Raw genomic sequence first — 13762 nt, 5'->3', positions numbered from 1 at the left:
TACCCCCCCCCCTTTCTAGGCACGCTACCGCCGGCGAGTATTTAAGAAAGGGTCGGTAGATACAGAAAAAGGACTCTCGGACAAGGTGGAAGCCGAGGAAGAAGACAGGTCCAGTACAAGCACAGAAGCGGAGATCACCGAAGAACAAGGAGCTTGAAGCTCTAGGATAGACAAATATTCTTGTAACCAGCAACATCTCTGAGAGACATTCCCAGAGCATTTATAGCATACACACAGGAGTAGGGTATTACGCTCAGTGCGGCCCGAACCTGTCTAAAAATCCCTCCTGTGCATTGCATTCTGCATTCGATCCTTCCATCCCACCTGCATTGCATTTACGTCCATTTATTTCACCCGCAAAACAGATTCAGAATCATCCCCCAGGCCGAATCTCAAAGGGGTCCCTCCGGATCCCTGCTAGAGGAGTTCACCCTCCGACATAAGGCCATCTCCAGCAGATACTCTAAAATTTCATCCCATATACTACTATTACAACATCCACTAATACTATTACAGTATCCCCTATTTTTTCATCTCTAGCAGCTACCCTATTTTCTACCTTCTATTACTCTCCTCCTCCCCTCGGACCCACGTGCATACTCTATAAACAGTGTAGCGAAACCTGTAAACAGTATTGCAGAATCCTTAACTTTCGAGTATGCCTGCACCCACCGGCATCCCTGTAGCGCAGGATAGAGTACCGGTTGGAGCTTCAAACAGTATTGCGGAATCGGCAAAAGCACCAGCTTTTGGGCGGAACAGTAATGCGGGCTAGATTTGCAGGAACTGCTGGAGATGCCCTAAGAGACACTTGAAAAGAATATGATCAGTTGTTTCCAAATAGCTGACATGAAAAACTCCCATTTTATAGTTTAGCATATTAGTAATTTTTTTCTTTGCCTTCTTGATCATACCCCAAAACAAACACTTCATTTTTGTGAAAGTTAATCTTAAATCCTGATAATCACTCAAAACATTATAGGATCACCTTCAGGTTTAGAATGGACTGATCACTTCCATCAATCATAATAACAGTATCATCAGCATATTGAATATGAGACACCCCCTTAGTATTAAGTGGTCCATCACCCTCTTATTCTTAAGTGGTCCACCACCCCCTTGGTATTGTTTGTGTTGTGTGGTTTGTGCATGTTAGTGTTGGTTGCATCTTTCATGTCGGAGCTTAGTGTAGCAGCAAGTGAGACAGCGGCTCCGGCCCAGAGCGAAGAGCAAATTCAATATGCTAAAAAAGAAGGATGATATGAAGCTATTTTGGAATCTATACTAAAAAAGAAGGATGATATGAAGCTGACACTAATGATGGCCATTTGGATGTGGTGGAGTGAAAGAAACAAGATCAGAGAGGGTGAAAAGAGAAGAGGAGTTGCTGCCATGGCTCATGCAGTTCAATTATACACATTTGAGGTACAAAAAGTATTTGGAAGGGAGAGAGCTAAGAAAGTCAACACGACAAAGCTTAAGTATTGAACTAAACCGGGAGAGGGCATGCTAAAATTGAATTGTGATGCTTCTTTTTGTCCACAGTCATCGTTAAGGGGATGGGGTTTCATTATTCGTGATTCAGATGGTGATGTGGTTATTGCTGCTCGAGGAAAACTTGATTACCTGATCGACCCCTTTCAAGCTGAAGTTATTGCGTGCTTACAAGGAGTGCATAATGCTATCGATCTTAGTATTGGGCATATATTGATTGAAACTAATGCTATATGTGTTAAGCAGGCGATCACATCTACGAACTTCCATCTTCATCCTATGCGAGGCCTGATAGTTGAACTGAAAGGAATTGAGCCTAGTTCAGTTAGTGAGAGGTGTGGGTGTATACCTTCACCACCTAGATTCAAGTTCTCTTCAACTCGAATTTGGATGTCTAGTTCCTCTTAGGTCGGTCGAGTTTTTTTTTTATAGTTGAACTGAATAATTTTCTATTATCAAACTTCATTTCGTTTTTAGTGACTCATGTATCAAGGGATTGCAACCGAATTGCGCATGCTCTTGCAGCGCTTGGGTCCTTTTGTCACATGGAGGATGTTCCTATATTGGGCACCCTTCTGTTATGTATTCTAAACTTGGTTGACTGCGATTCTGTGGCGTCTGGTTAATGGAACTATTTGTTCCTCTAAAAAAAATCACATAGCTTTTGATAATTTTTCTTGCGATGGGAAATAATAGTTATATTACAAAGCTGCATTTTGGTTGGTTGGTATTTTACAGAAGGTGAATTATTCAATGCCCACTAATGCTAATTGGTATTGTTCTTAGTTTTTTCTGACCAAGTTTACATAATCTTCTAAAAGTTAGAGAAACAGAATTATAGAAATAAGCATTGTACAAAATAAGAGAAAGAGGGGGGGGGGATTGAAAACATTGCAAAATTCTTCTTTGCTGAACTCAGGAAGACAAACCACGAAATTAAAGCATTCCTATACACATGGGATATTTTGGTGGCCACAGAGAATAACCATAAAAAATGAACTCAATAAAGTTCATATATTGGCATTATCTTCATGTACCTCCATTTTATTACAAATGTCACTGTTGATTTACTATTGAAACTTTGATCGCTAATATTTTACCGACGCTCACGGGATGGACTTCCGGGGAATGGGATGCTCCAGTTTTGTGACTAGTTTGAACAAAAGACAGTGTATATAAGAGTCTATCTGTTGTGGATTGGCAGGGGCGGATTTCAGACTGGGGCAACTGGGGTCGCGGCCCTAATTTTTCCAAGTATCCACCCTTATACTATTTAGCCCATCTTGCACTACCATAGGCTGGTCCTAGTCGTGGCTCATTCGCTGGTTACATAGGCCCAAAAGTGGCCCTAGTCTTACCAGGTCGAGAGCTCCGCCATTGTGGATTGGTGAATGCTTAAGTGAACTCTTAATCTTGTTGAGCTATTTAAGCATCTATAAAATATTTGTTCCCATTGGAGGTTGGGGCTCCTGCATTGATGCTTGATGATCTAGCATTAACTCTCTCTCTCTTTAAGCAAGCGTCTGTATAAGCAACTTTGCATTGTATATGCCCTAAGAGAATGCCAAAATTTTCAGTGGTTGAACCCTTTCCCTGGGGTTCCATCTGATCATGAGCTACAAGCCTTCAGCTCCATTAAGCTAGATAACCCTCCAACTCCAAGAATTGTTAGCGCTTCACTCTTCTGGATAGAGAGTTGAACTGTGTGCAGCTTATCAAGCAAACTGATCCAATCCATATCAGGATCCTGGAGAAGCCACACACCCTGCCGACACATGAGGTATCCAAAGGTGTGGAGGTGAGGCAACGATACAGTGGAGCTCAGAAGATCACATGGTTGGGCTATGTGCATCTGAGTTATACAGAAGCTGAGAGTGAACTCTTATGTACTTGTATCAGCTTGATGTAACAATAAGAGTCAATAAATCTTCTTTTATATAAAAAGAAGGAGATCACATGGTCAGGGAAGAACATGATGCATCCTTCAGCTCCTCTAACACTTCTTGCACATAATATCAGGTTAAGACCCCTCAGTAGTTCAACATGTTCTGTACCCTCACACATGCTGACATGATTTGAAATTTAGAGATGAAGACTAACATAGGTGAATCACCAAATAATAGTAAGACATAATCCTCACAACTACTGCTATAGCCAAGCTCTCACAATGCATAGGTGCAGAGACCATAACAATAAGCAAACAAAAGCCTCAGTTTTCTCTACGCTATTAACACAGGTCATCACAGCCCAACGAGGAATATAAGCTCACACACATGTATGCAAACAATAGGTTCATGTTAAAGAGTTATGGAATCGACCGTCAAGAGGACAGAATCATGTGCAAAAGTGGACAAACAAAATGAGCTAACTAAGGTGGCACTTAATAGGTTGGGCCGCACATACTAGTGAGATGTATAAGCAACAAAAGAAAGATCTTCCATAAATTATAAATGAACTCGACAAACTGTCGGAGCTTCATTGTCCAACAGAAAATGAAATCAACTGCAAGAATCAATCCAACGAACAGTTGGTCAAACTGCTCCGAGAAGAGGAGAAAAAGTGATACCAACGTGCGAAAGTTAATAATATCCTCCAAGGAGATAACAATACACACTATTTCCACTTGATTGCAAATGGCAAACATGGGAAACAACACATCTTCAATCTTGAACAAGACGAAGAAAAAATTGAAGGCGATGTCCAGTTAAAAGAATATATAACAAAATATTATAATGAGTTATTCGGACCACATATAGATAGTCATTTCTCCATGATGAAGTCACGTTCAGATGACATCGCTTAGGTGACAGACGTCGAGAGTGACATCCTTATAGCCCCTTTCATTGAAAAGGAGGTTCAGGACACAATATTCCAAATGGAACGTAACAAATCACCAAGTCTTGATGGCTTCCCAACAAAGTTCTACCCGACCTTCTAGGACATAATCAAGGAAGACATGATGAAAATGTTCTATGTGGCATATTCAAAAGGCTTGACTACTTTCGCTCCAGATTCTACTGGAAAAGTGATAGTCAGAAAAAGAAGTACCGATTGGCAAAATGGAAAGTCCTTTTGTAAACCCAAAAATATGGGTGGACTAGGGATCCAAGACCCCGACATCCAAAATACCTCCCTCCTCTGCAAATGACTATATAAATTATTGATCGAAGATGGAATCCGACAAGAGCTTCTATGTAACAAATACATTGGGACAAAATCACTTTCACAAGTCGAGGGCAAACCAAGTGATTCACACTTCTAGGCCGAACTAATGAAAGTAAAACATGTTCTGTTCCGTTGTGGTACCTTTAACATAAAAGAAGGCACTGGAATCAGAATTTGGGAGGATGCTTGGCTAGGCAATTCATCTCTAAAAGACCAATACCCTATCCTGTATAACATAGCACGAAACAAGCAAGACTCAGTCACTACGACACTGCAGTCATTCCCCCAAACATTGCCTTTAGGCGAGACTTAATCGGACAAAAATTGGTGGCGTGGAATGAATTGATTTCATGCCTTACAAACATCTCTCTGTCCCAGGAGCGAGACAAGTTTTGGTGGAGCCTAAATCAATCTGGGAAGTTCTCAGTTGACTCTCTCTATAGGGCAATCATGAAAGGTGAAGAGCCAATCAAGAACAATCAAAATTAAAATTTTCTTTTGGTTTTTGCAAAAAGGAGTTCTATTAACAAAAGTTAATCCAATCAAAAGACACTGGCAATGAGATCACAAGCGTTATTTTTGTCACAAAACAAAAATAATTAGGCATCTCTTCTTTGATTGTCGTTTTGCTCATTCCGCATAGTTCATCATCCAAGTGGCCTCAAATATCTACCAACCATGAAGTGTACCCAATATGGTTGGGAATTGGCTTCGGAGTCTTAGTAAATAAATTAAAAGCACATATATTGGTGGCAACAGACACTTTTTGTTGGTTATTATGGCTATACATGAATGGTATTGTCTTTAACAAGAGAAAAACATTTTCTCTTTTGCAGGTTATTTTTTTCGTGTGCACACTGATTCTGTTCGTGGTCTGTGCTACAATGGCGGGAGCACCGTGATTTGGTCACTTCGGCATGTACACGCTTGGTTTGGCTGGCAGTCTAGACTCCGCATCGAAGCCTAATCCTAATAATGGCAATGTGTCATGTCTCCTTATGTTTCTTTGCTTTATTTTGTTTGTTTTGGTTGTGCATCTTATGCAGAGACCGGAGGTAAACTCTTAAGCGGTTGTATCAGCTTGATGTAATATTGAGACTTAATAAAACTTCATTTTCCAAAGAAAAGGGTTCATATTAAAGAAACTACAAGACCACAAACTGACTTTTTCACCACTTGCAGTCCCACCGTCAATCCCAGAGTTGTAGCAGATCTTTGATGGATGGATGGAGAAGAGGGAGGAGCCAGGGAATAGAAACCCTAAGCCAAACAAAGACAAAAACAATTAGTAGCGGTGTATACCTCGGCATCGACGAGACAGGCAATGTTTACTAAAGCAGTGGTTGAAGTTACATTTTTCAAGACAATTGTAGCAGGGCTCAACGACATCATGGATTCCATTTCCAGACTAGGTTATAACACTGTAGAAACCACATGTGGAAATCCAAGAATGCATGATGCTGACGATGCCAGAACTTACATGACAACAGAATTGCACATCAAGTGATTAACAAGTTAGCAAAAAGTAAACAGGGTATTCTGTAGCACATGGGGTTCACGGAGACTGTTGGGCATCTCTCCCTAGTCCCTAGCAAGTTAGATTGGAGATGAAAACGAAAATTAGTTTTAGACTATCCAGCACCTCTCTTCCCTTAGGCATCCTGCTGTCGAGATCGTTTGCATGCAGTGTCGCAACAGTTCAAGATGACGCTATGAGGAGTGTAACAGATCTCCTTCAAGATGACGCTATGAGGAGTGTAGCAGATCTCCTTATTAACTGTCTCGCCCTTGAAGTTCGAACATGGGATGATGAAAAGATGGCGAAGGACGCATTGCTGCAGATTAGATGCACACAAGCGGCTAAAATTCAGCATGCAGTATAAGTATGCGTATACAGCACAATCTTATTTGTCAGGCCATCTTCAGCAGATACTCTAACATTTTATCCCCTATAATACTATTACAGCATCCCCTAACTCTATTACAGTATCCCTTATTTTTTTTTATCTCTAACAGCTACCTATTTCCTACCTTCCATTACTCTCCTCTTTCCCTCGGACCCACAGTCATCCACTCGGCACAGTAATACAGGTCCCTCAATCGATCGGCAAGTTTGCCTCTCCTGGCGCTACAATAACCAGCGCCCGTATCCCTGTTGATCTGGATACGGGATCCGCTGGAGCTTGTTGCGGACGACTGGAATCGGCAAAGGACGAAAAAGCTAGCGGCACAGTACTTTAAGGAAAGTATACAATAGCTCCTGGAAATAGCCTCAGCTGTCAAAATTTTCTTTTCTTGTTCATTGGGTGCATATCTTTTGATAATTTTTCTTGCCATGGGAAATAATAGTTACAATACAAAGCTAAATTTTGGCTGACTGATGTTTTTTTTTTAAACAAGGGTTGATTGATGTTTAATTTTACAGGAGAGGAATTATGCAATGCTTAGTTATGATACATTGAATTGTGCGTATTTTTTCTGACCGAGTTAATAAAATCTTCTAAAAGTGCAGAAGCAGAAGCATATGAATAAGTTGCATTTAATAATTGAATAAAACAAAGAGATCTGATCCTCTAAAGATAGAAAGGGGTGATCCGGTTAGAGTAACTCCTGAGTACATTGCGAAATTCTTCTTTGCTGAAATCAGGAAGACAAACCATGAAACTGAAAACATGCCACGTCAGAGAAAACGAAAAAAATAATTAAGAAGATTGTAATACCAGCGATTCTGTTTTTAAGTTAGCTGATGACTCGTTATAATCATTATGTAATTGTATGCAGTAATGGGTCATATCGATACATAGTTGGTTCCAGTGCCATGCCTGATGGGCCAGGCGAAGCATCTCGTATAGCACTAGCACCACTTAGCAAACAATTACAGCATTTGTCGGTCCCCGACAACAGTGTGAAAAAAGTACATGCAACTACAGGGCAAGTTACAGGTAGCTGGCATTGGTTTCTTCCCAGCTATGTACCGAAAAGGAAGAAGGTGGAGAAAAAGATCAGAAAATTAGCCGACGGAAAAGGAAGCCTCATGTTGCTGCAGATGACCCCTCAGAGTGATCTGAAACTCTCTACTGGGTCCGAATCCTCGAGCATCGAGGCTGCCTGGAAGCAATCGGCAGCGTCAGCTAGCCTGCCATCGTGCTTGTGGACCTTCCCCAGGTAGAACCAAGCCATTCGGTTTGTGGGCTCGAGCCTTAGGGCATCCGAGAGGAAACACCTTGCCACAGGGAGATACTTTGGCCCTTGTTTACAGAGGAGGGCACCGATGGAAACCATGGATGGGACATGCTCTAGCTCCGTCGAGAGGGCGTTGAAGTATGCAGCCAGTGTGTCATGTGTCTGCCCGCGTACTTCATGCATGTTACCTGGATATATGGCAAAACAAACCCGGGGTATTTTTAACTTCTCGGTTTTATAAATGTCTGGCCTACATGAACATGAAAGTTCAAAATAAAGTGGACAATATAACAAATAAAACGGGAAGGCAATCAATTAATATTTTATATCCATTTATGACAACATGCAAATAAAACCAGTCAGACATGAACTGCATGATGGATTTAATACATACCCAATAGCCAGAGGTATGACTCGTGAGACATGAACTGTGACCAAAATTTCCTCACCTTCAGCATGAAGGGTTGTTGCTGAGTATATTTGCAGGGCTTTTGCCTTCTGTAAACATATCTCCGCATCTCTCCAATAGGAAAGACTAGAGTACAAGTTGGCAAGACCTTGCCAAACTTCAAATTCGCTCACTTTATCCTCCTCCTGAAAGAATATCCACGAAGAATGAGACAGCAAGGAGAGATGGAAAGCTGAATGGAATGCCTAGAAGATGAAATTAGACTATCAACAGGGTACATTGATGGAAAATTAAGTGTCAGTCCACTTCATCAGCTGGTAATACAAATACAGAAGCAGTTCGAAGGACGTTTCTTTGGGGTGATATTGTTCAGTGTGCGAATCCGGATCCCTCTACAGTGTTCAAACTAGGGAAAAAGGTAGGGTTTTTATATCTAGAGAATCTCAAGGAGCATCTTTTACTAGCAAATAAGGATTTCAAATATGGTTCACAGAAATCTTAAATCATTTCACTAAAATACAAATAAACTGTATGAAATTTAACAGTGTTACTTTTTTGTACTTAGAAGACAAACCTCTGTGCCATTTTTGACAGATCCATAAGCCTTTCGTTGTGCCTGAACAAGAGCAAAAAGGGTACGGTATGCTTCAACTGCTTCCATGGGCAATGATTGAGCAACCTTCAATTTAGCCCTTATTCTAAGTAATGGCCCTTGCTCCCACTTTACAGTCTCATCTAACGCGGCATCAGTTACGACTTCTGCTTCCAAATACCTTTGTTGTGCACAAAGAACCAAAGATAGCAACCTCCAACCTTTAGAGACGGATCCACCAGTTGCATCAATGAACTCCTTTGCACATTTCAAGGCAGCATGCATGTTTCGTTGCTCAGCATACTCAATCCCCATGTCAAATATTAATTCTGGGTTGTGACGGTCAAGAGAAATTGCCTCATTAAGTGACTTCAAAGCCTCAGCCTGCAAGAGAGATCTTTGGTGATCAGATGAGGCAACCTTGGACTTCTTAGCCAGGCACCTCCCCAAAAAATGGAGGGCAACACTCTTTAAATGCCCATCTGATGATTCAGCATCTTTGACTGCCCTCCTTGCATACTCTACACCCTCGGAAGCAAGATGATTATTGGAACTGCAAATCTTAGCAGCTAACAGCAGGGACATTAAGTCATTGGGACTCTCGTTCTTATTTAAAGATTTCCTTAACAAGTTTAATGCAACTTCATTATGAGAAGCTGCAAAATAGCACAACGCTAGACTGTACCATCTCTCAGTTCGAGGGTATATTCCAGGTAAAACCTCTTCGAGATGCTTGGCAAGAACAGATGTCTGGCCACATAGTGACAATGCAAAGGTTAAATGCTCCATCACAGAGGGATCCCAGTGAGTCTTCCCCAGGAACCACTTCTTCAATAGTATCATAAGCAGTAGGATTGCCTCTTCCAAATTATTCCTAGGAACAAATGAACCTTCAGTTTGTGAAGCCAAGCTTGGGGGGCTTGCCTCTACGCCACCATACAACAGAAAAACAGCAAATCTCTTCTGAATCCTCGTGCAGCATTTGTCATCGAGATTCCATTGACTTAGAAGAGCACGGCGGTAAGACGCGAGTGCTTCTTGATAGGCCCCAGCTTGCTTCCAAAGTTCTGGGAGAAGCTCAACAGATTTACTGACAGTTTCCTGAAGTTTTTGTTCAACCATGACACCAGGTATGCCACATTGGAAGATACTTTCAACAGCATCAAGGACACTTTTACACTGTTTAGCAGCCTCTGCAAGTAAATGGCTTCAGAAAGTCAAGACAAGCATAACAAAAATGGTTATATAGCGAGATGAACAATTCATACCCATTGCTTTCCCCAACTTTTGAAGAGACATTGACTTCAAGTAAATGGCTTCAAGAACAAGGCTAGCAGCATGCTGTGATCCCGAATTTGATGAAACTGGTCGTAGTTTGTTACTTCGCTTTGAGAGTGGTTTTTCAGAAAGTGATGGTTGGAAGCGCTGAATAGCAGCTTGAAGATCTATTCCATCAAATACTCGCAGAGCAGCTTCTACATTGCCTCTCTGATATTCCAGTCTCCCGAGGAGAGCTCTCGCTTCCTAATATTGAAAGCGTATAGATAAACCCACAGTCAGTTAGCAACAATAAATGCAAAAAAAAAAAAGTGTAGTCTGTTTAGAACAGAAGGTTCCGCCAAAACAGGGGCTACTGGTCAAATTTTTAATCAATATAAATATAAGAAAGAAGATTCTAGTAATTAAAATTATTTGGATTTCAGCTACTCAAGAAAAAAAAAGGAATCAAAGGCACAATTTTGACTGGCCAAGCACAAAGAACGTTTCAGCATGAATCTTTACTCACAATCAAACAATTTTAGCTAATATTGTATACAATGATCTGTTGCCAGGGAAGTTTAAGGGAAAAAAAAAATAAACCTACAACTCATTCTATTGTTTTCATCATTATTTAAAAAACACATAATCTAATTTGATGGATGAATGCCAGCATAAGGTAACCCCTCAGAATAGACAAGCATTAATTGTGTCAATGAGTGGAGCCAAGCATTAATTCTGAACTCTTGCCGTTAACTAAGCCACTAACATCCTACAAACTATGTCAAGATCCTATGCATGTCAAAGATACAAACAAGCAATCTCCAACTGAATTCCTTGCATGTGGACAAGTAAAATATTCATGGTACCTGATGCTTTCAAATTCGACCTATAAAAGGAAGTTGCCTTAACAATAAATGACATGAATACACATTTAAATGCCGTATTACCATATTATAGGAAAAATAAAGAAAAGGAAGGAAAAGATCTTCTCACTGCAACAAAGACTAAGCAAGAAAAGGAAATGCCCAATTGAACTAAACGATGAAGGATGATCTTCTGAGGAAACCAAAGGGAATGGTCATCTATTTGCCAATTGGCACAACAAACACTAAAATAAGAACATGCTACTATCAAATCAAACAAACAATGATGATCTTTTCACATTCAGTTCTCATATTGTAGATAATGGGACTTAATTCTAAATTCAACAAAAGAATGCTCCTTACTGTCTGATTTAAACTCCAATAAAATGGCACAAATCCCTTGCTAATTCTAGAATGGTTCACCAGCTCCAAAATTCACCCAATACCACCACAAACTGTTGAACCATAATCTTACAGTTCACCATCAGCCGCCTATGTATCTCACTGCCAGCGACCAAATTCACAAGATAACACCACAGCCACAACTCAATGATTGAACCATAATTGTACAGTTACACCATGAGCCACCTACGTTGTCTCTCTGCCAGCTACCAAATTCACACAGTTAACTCTAAAAGCAAGATCATTTTCACACTTATTCCCTTATTACACACTTGAATTCTCAACCATTTTGAATATGACCAACACAACAAATTCTACATCATCTTTGGTCTTCAATATTGGAACCTTATACAGAACACTCAAATTTTTTGGACACGTGGAATTATCATTTCCATACTAGACCAAAGTCATACATCTTTCCGAGAGGGTCCAACTTCTTCCCGGCTCAAATTCCTTAACCCTATCTCAAAATGCTGCTCAATTAGACCAATCAACGCGATATTCTGACAAAAATTCGCATCGAAATGGCCACTGCAACCCTCGCATTCATGAAAAGAACCTCATCGATCTCCCACACGAAGCCCCATTCAGATGAAATGAAATCTAAAGAAAGAACGCGTTTTGACACTACGGTCTCAGCGCAACAATCTTTCTCCGCATCCCGATCTCCCCCAAACGCAACAAAGAACATCGCACATACTCGCATTGACCAAAAAGATTCGATCTTCTCATCCCATTTCGCCCAAACCACGCCGCAAAATACTCGATTCCCCCTCCCAGATCAAGCCAAGAACGAGCAGCAGCGGCAGAGAGATTCTAGAGACCTCGTAGTTGAGGGAGAGACCCTCGCGGAGCGACGATTCGGCCTCCTGGATGTTGCCGTCGTCGACCTTGGCCTCCGACGACCCCGACACCGAGGCGCCCACCTCCGACTCCAGCGCCGCCGCCTTTCCCTTCACCGGGGACGCGGCCGCCGGCGGCCATTCCCCGGTGGTGCCGGCTGTGGGGCCCGCCTCGGTCCCGCTGTCCCACTCCGCCGCCGCTGCCATCGCTGCCGCAGCCTCACCGCCGCCGAGCGATCCCTCCGGCGAGCATGCTAGCACAATGTGGGGGCCTGGGGAGGCGTCGTTGGGTATGACTAGGAGAGGGAGGAGGCGAGATCCGTCTCCTTGGCTTTGGGCTCCTTGGCTTTTCTACTATCGGGAGTTCGCCATCTTTTTTAGCTTTGATTTTTTTCTTGTTATGGAATTTTCTTCTCCAAGTGCTTACTATGACATCTCTTGTAAGAAAACATTTTCCATTTTATAGTACTCCAAACACTTTGCTGTATTATTGAAAAAAATAAGTTAATTAAAAATCTAATGTTATCATTTGACAGGTTAAGAACAATTGAATGCCCTGGTAGATGATGTCTAAAGGCCACTAGATGAGTTAGATGATGTCTAAAGAACAATCTAGTGTTATCATTTTAATCAATGAGTCTATAAGGCCACTCACAATGTCTTGTTGTTAGATGATGTCTAAGAAACAATCAATTTAACAAATTGTTGTTAGGAAACAAGCTTGCAATGTATGCATATATGTTGTTAATTTCTTAAGAATTTTTAAAGTAATTTATTATCTCATAATCATCTAGATTACTTAAATAGCTAGTTTCTTCTATAATAAATAAGTTTATTCTCTCACATCTTTAAATGGCTTGTCACATCATATTTTTAATTAGTGGATATCTAATTAATATCTACAAAATTAGTATTAGGAGTGGTCGAACTCGTCATTTCTTGTTTTAGGTTATTTTTAGAGTTATGATAATCTTCTCTGTATCGTATAATTGATCTTTTTTTAAAAAAAATAGTGTGAGCAATCACAAGCAATAACACCTCCATTAGGCCCCATAAGCGGTATTATTAGAGTCGTCCTTCCCAAATAATATAATCACAAGCAATAACACTCTTGCAGACTTTGATCATCTTAACACCTCCATTTGTTGTTCACCTAATCCAAGCTGGGGCTGGCATCTCTTTCTTTCTAGGTTGGCACACTCGCGGTGTTCGCCTAGCATCATCTGCAGCGGAAGTGCAGCTCAGCTGGAGCTTTCTGCTACTCCAAACGGTCGTCACGCTTTTACTGGGGCCCACTAGGGTGACAGAGCGGTGGGACCCGCCCGTATAACGGCCTTTTTGCAGTGACAGCCCTCCACGTTGTGGAAAAGCTCATGTCAGGGACCCTAGCTGCAAGACTCGTATACACTCGCATCATCTTACATAAAACTTATTAAAATAGAATTTATTGGTTGACGAAGTTATTATAAATTCTCATTATTAACAGGTATATTATTTATTTTCTAAAAAAATATCGGTCTTGATGAGACACGTAAGAGCAAATGTGAGATTT

At 41.0% G+C, this 13762-nt stretch overlaps 1 protein-coding gene across 1 annotated transcript; it reads right to left on the bottom strand.

The window, feature by feature from the left end:
- Positions 1 to 7463: 7463 nt before the first annotated feature.
- Positions 7464 to 12606, bottom strand: LOC133905509 (protein NPG1-like). The gene is made up of 5 exons (XM_062347318.1): positions 12193 to 12606; positions 10112 to 10367; positions 8826 to 10036; positions 8292 to 8436; positions 7464 to 8030 (listed from the first exon to the last, which is right to left on the bottom strand). The coding sequence occupies exons 1-5, from the start codon at positions 12415 to 12417 to the stop codon at positions 7714 to 7716; spliced, it is 2154 nt and encodes a 717-aa protein (XP_062203302.1). The 5' UTR covers positions 12418 to 12606; the 3' UTR covers positions 7464 to 7713.
- Between the last annotated feature and the right edge of the window lie 1156 nt (positions 12607 to 13762).

Source organism: Phragmites australis, chromosome 22, assembly GCF_958298935.1.
Source record: "Phragmites australis chromosome 22, lpPhrAust1.1, whole genome shotgun sequence".
In the NCBI taxonomy this organism is placed as follows: Eukaryota; Viridiplantae; Streptophyta; class Magnoliopsida; order Poales; family Poaceae; genus Phragmites; species Phragmites australis.
This window is presented reverse-complemented; position numbering and strand designations above follow the sequence as displayed.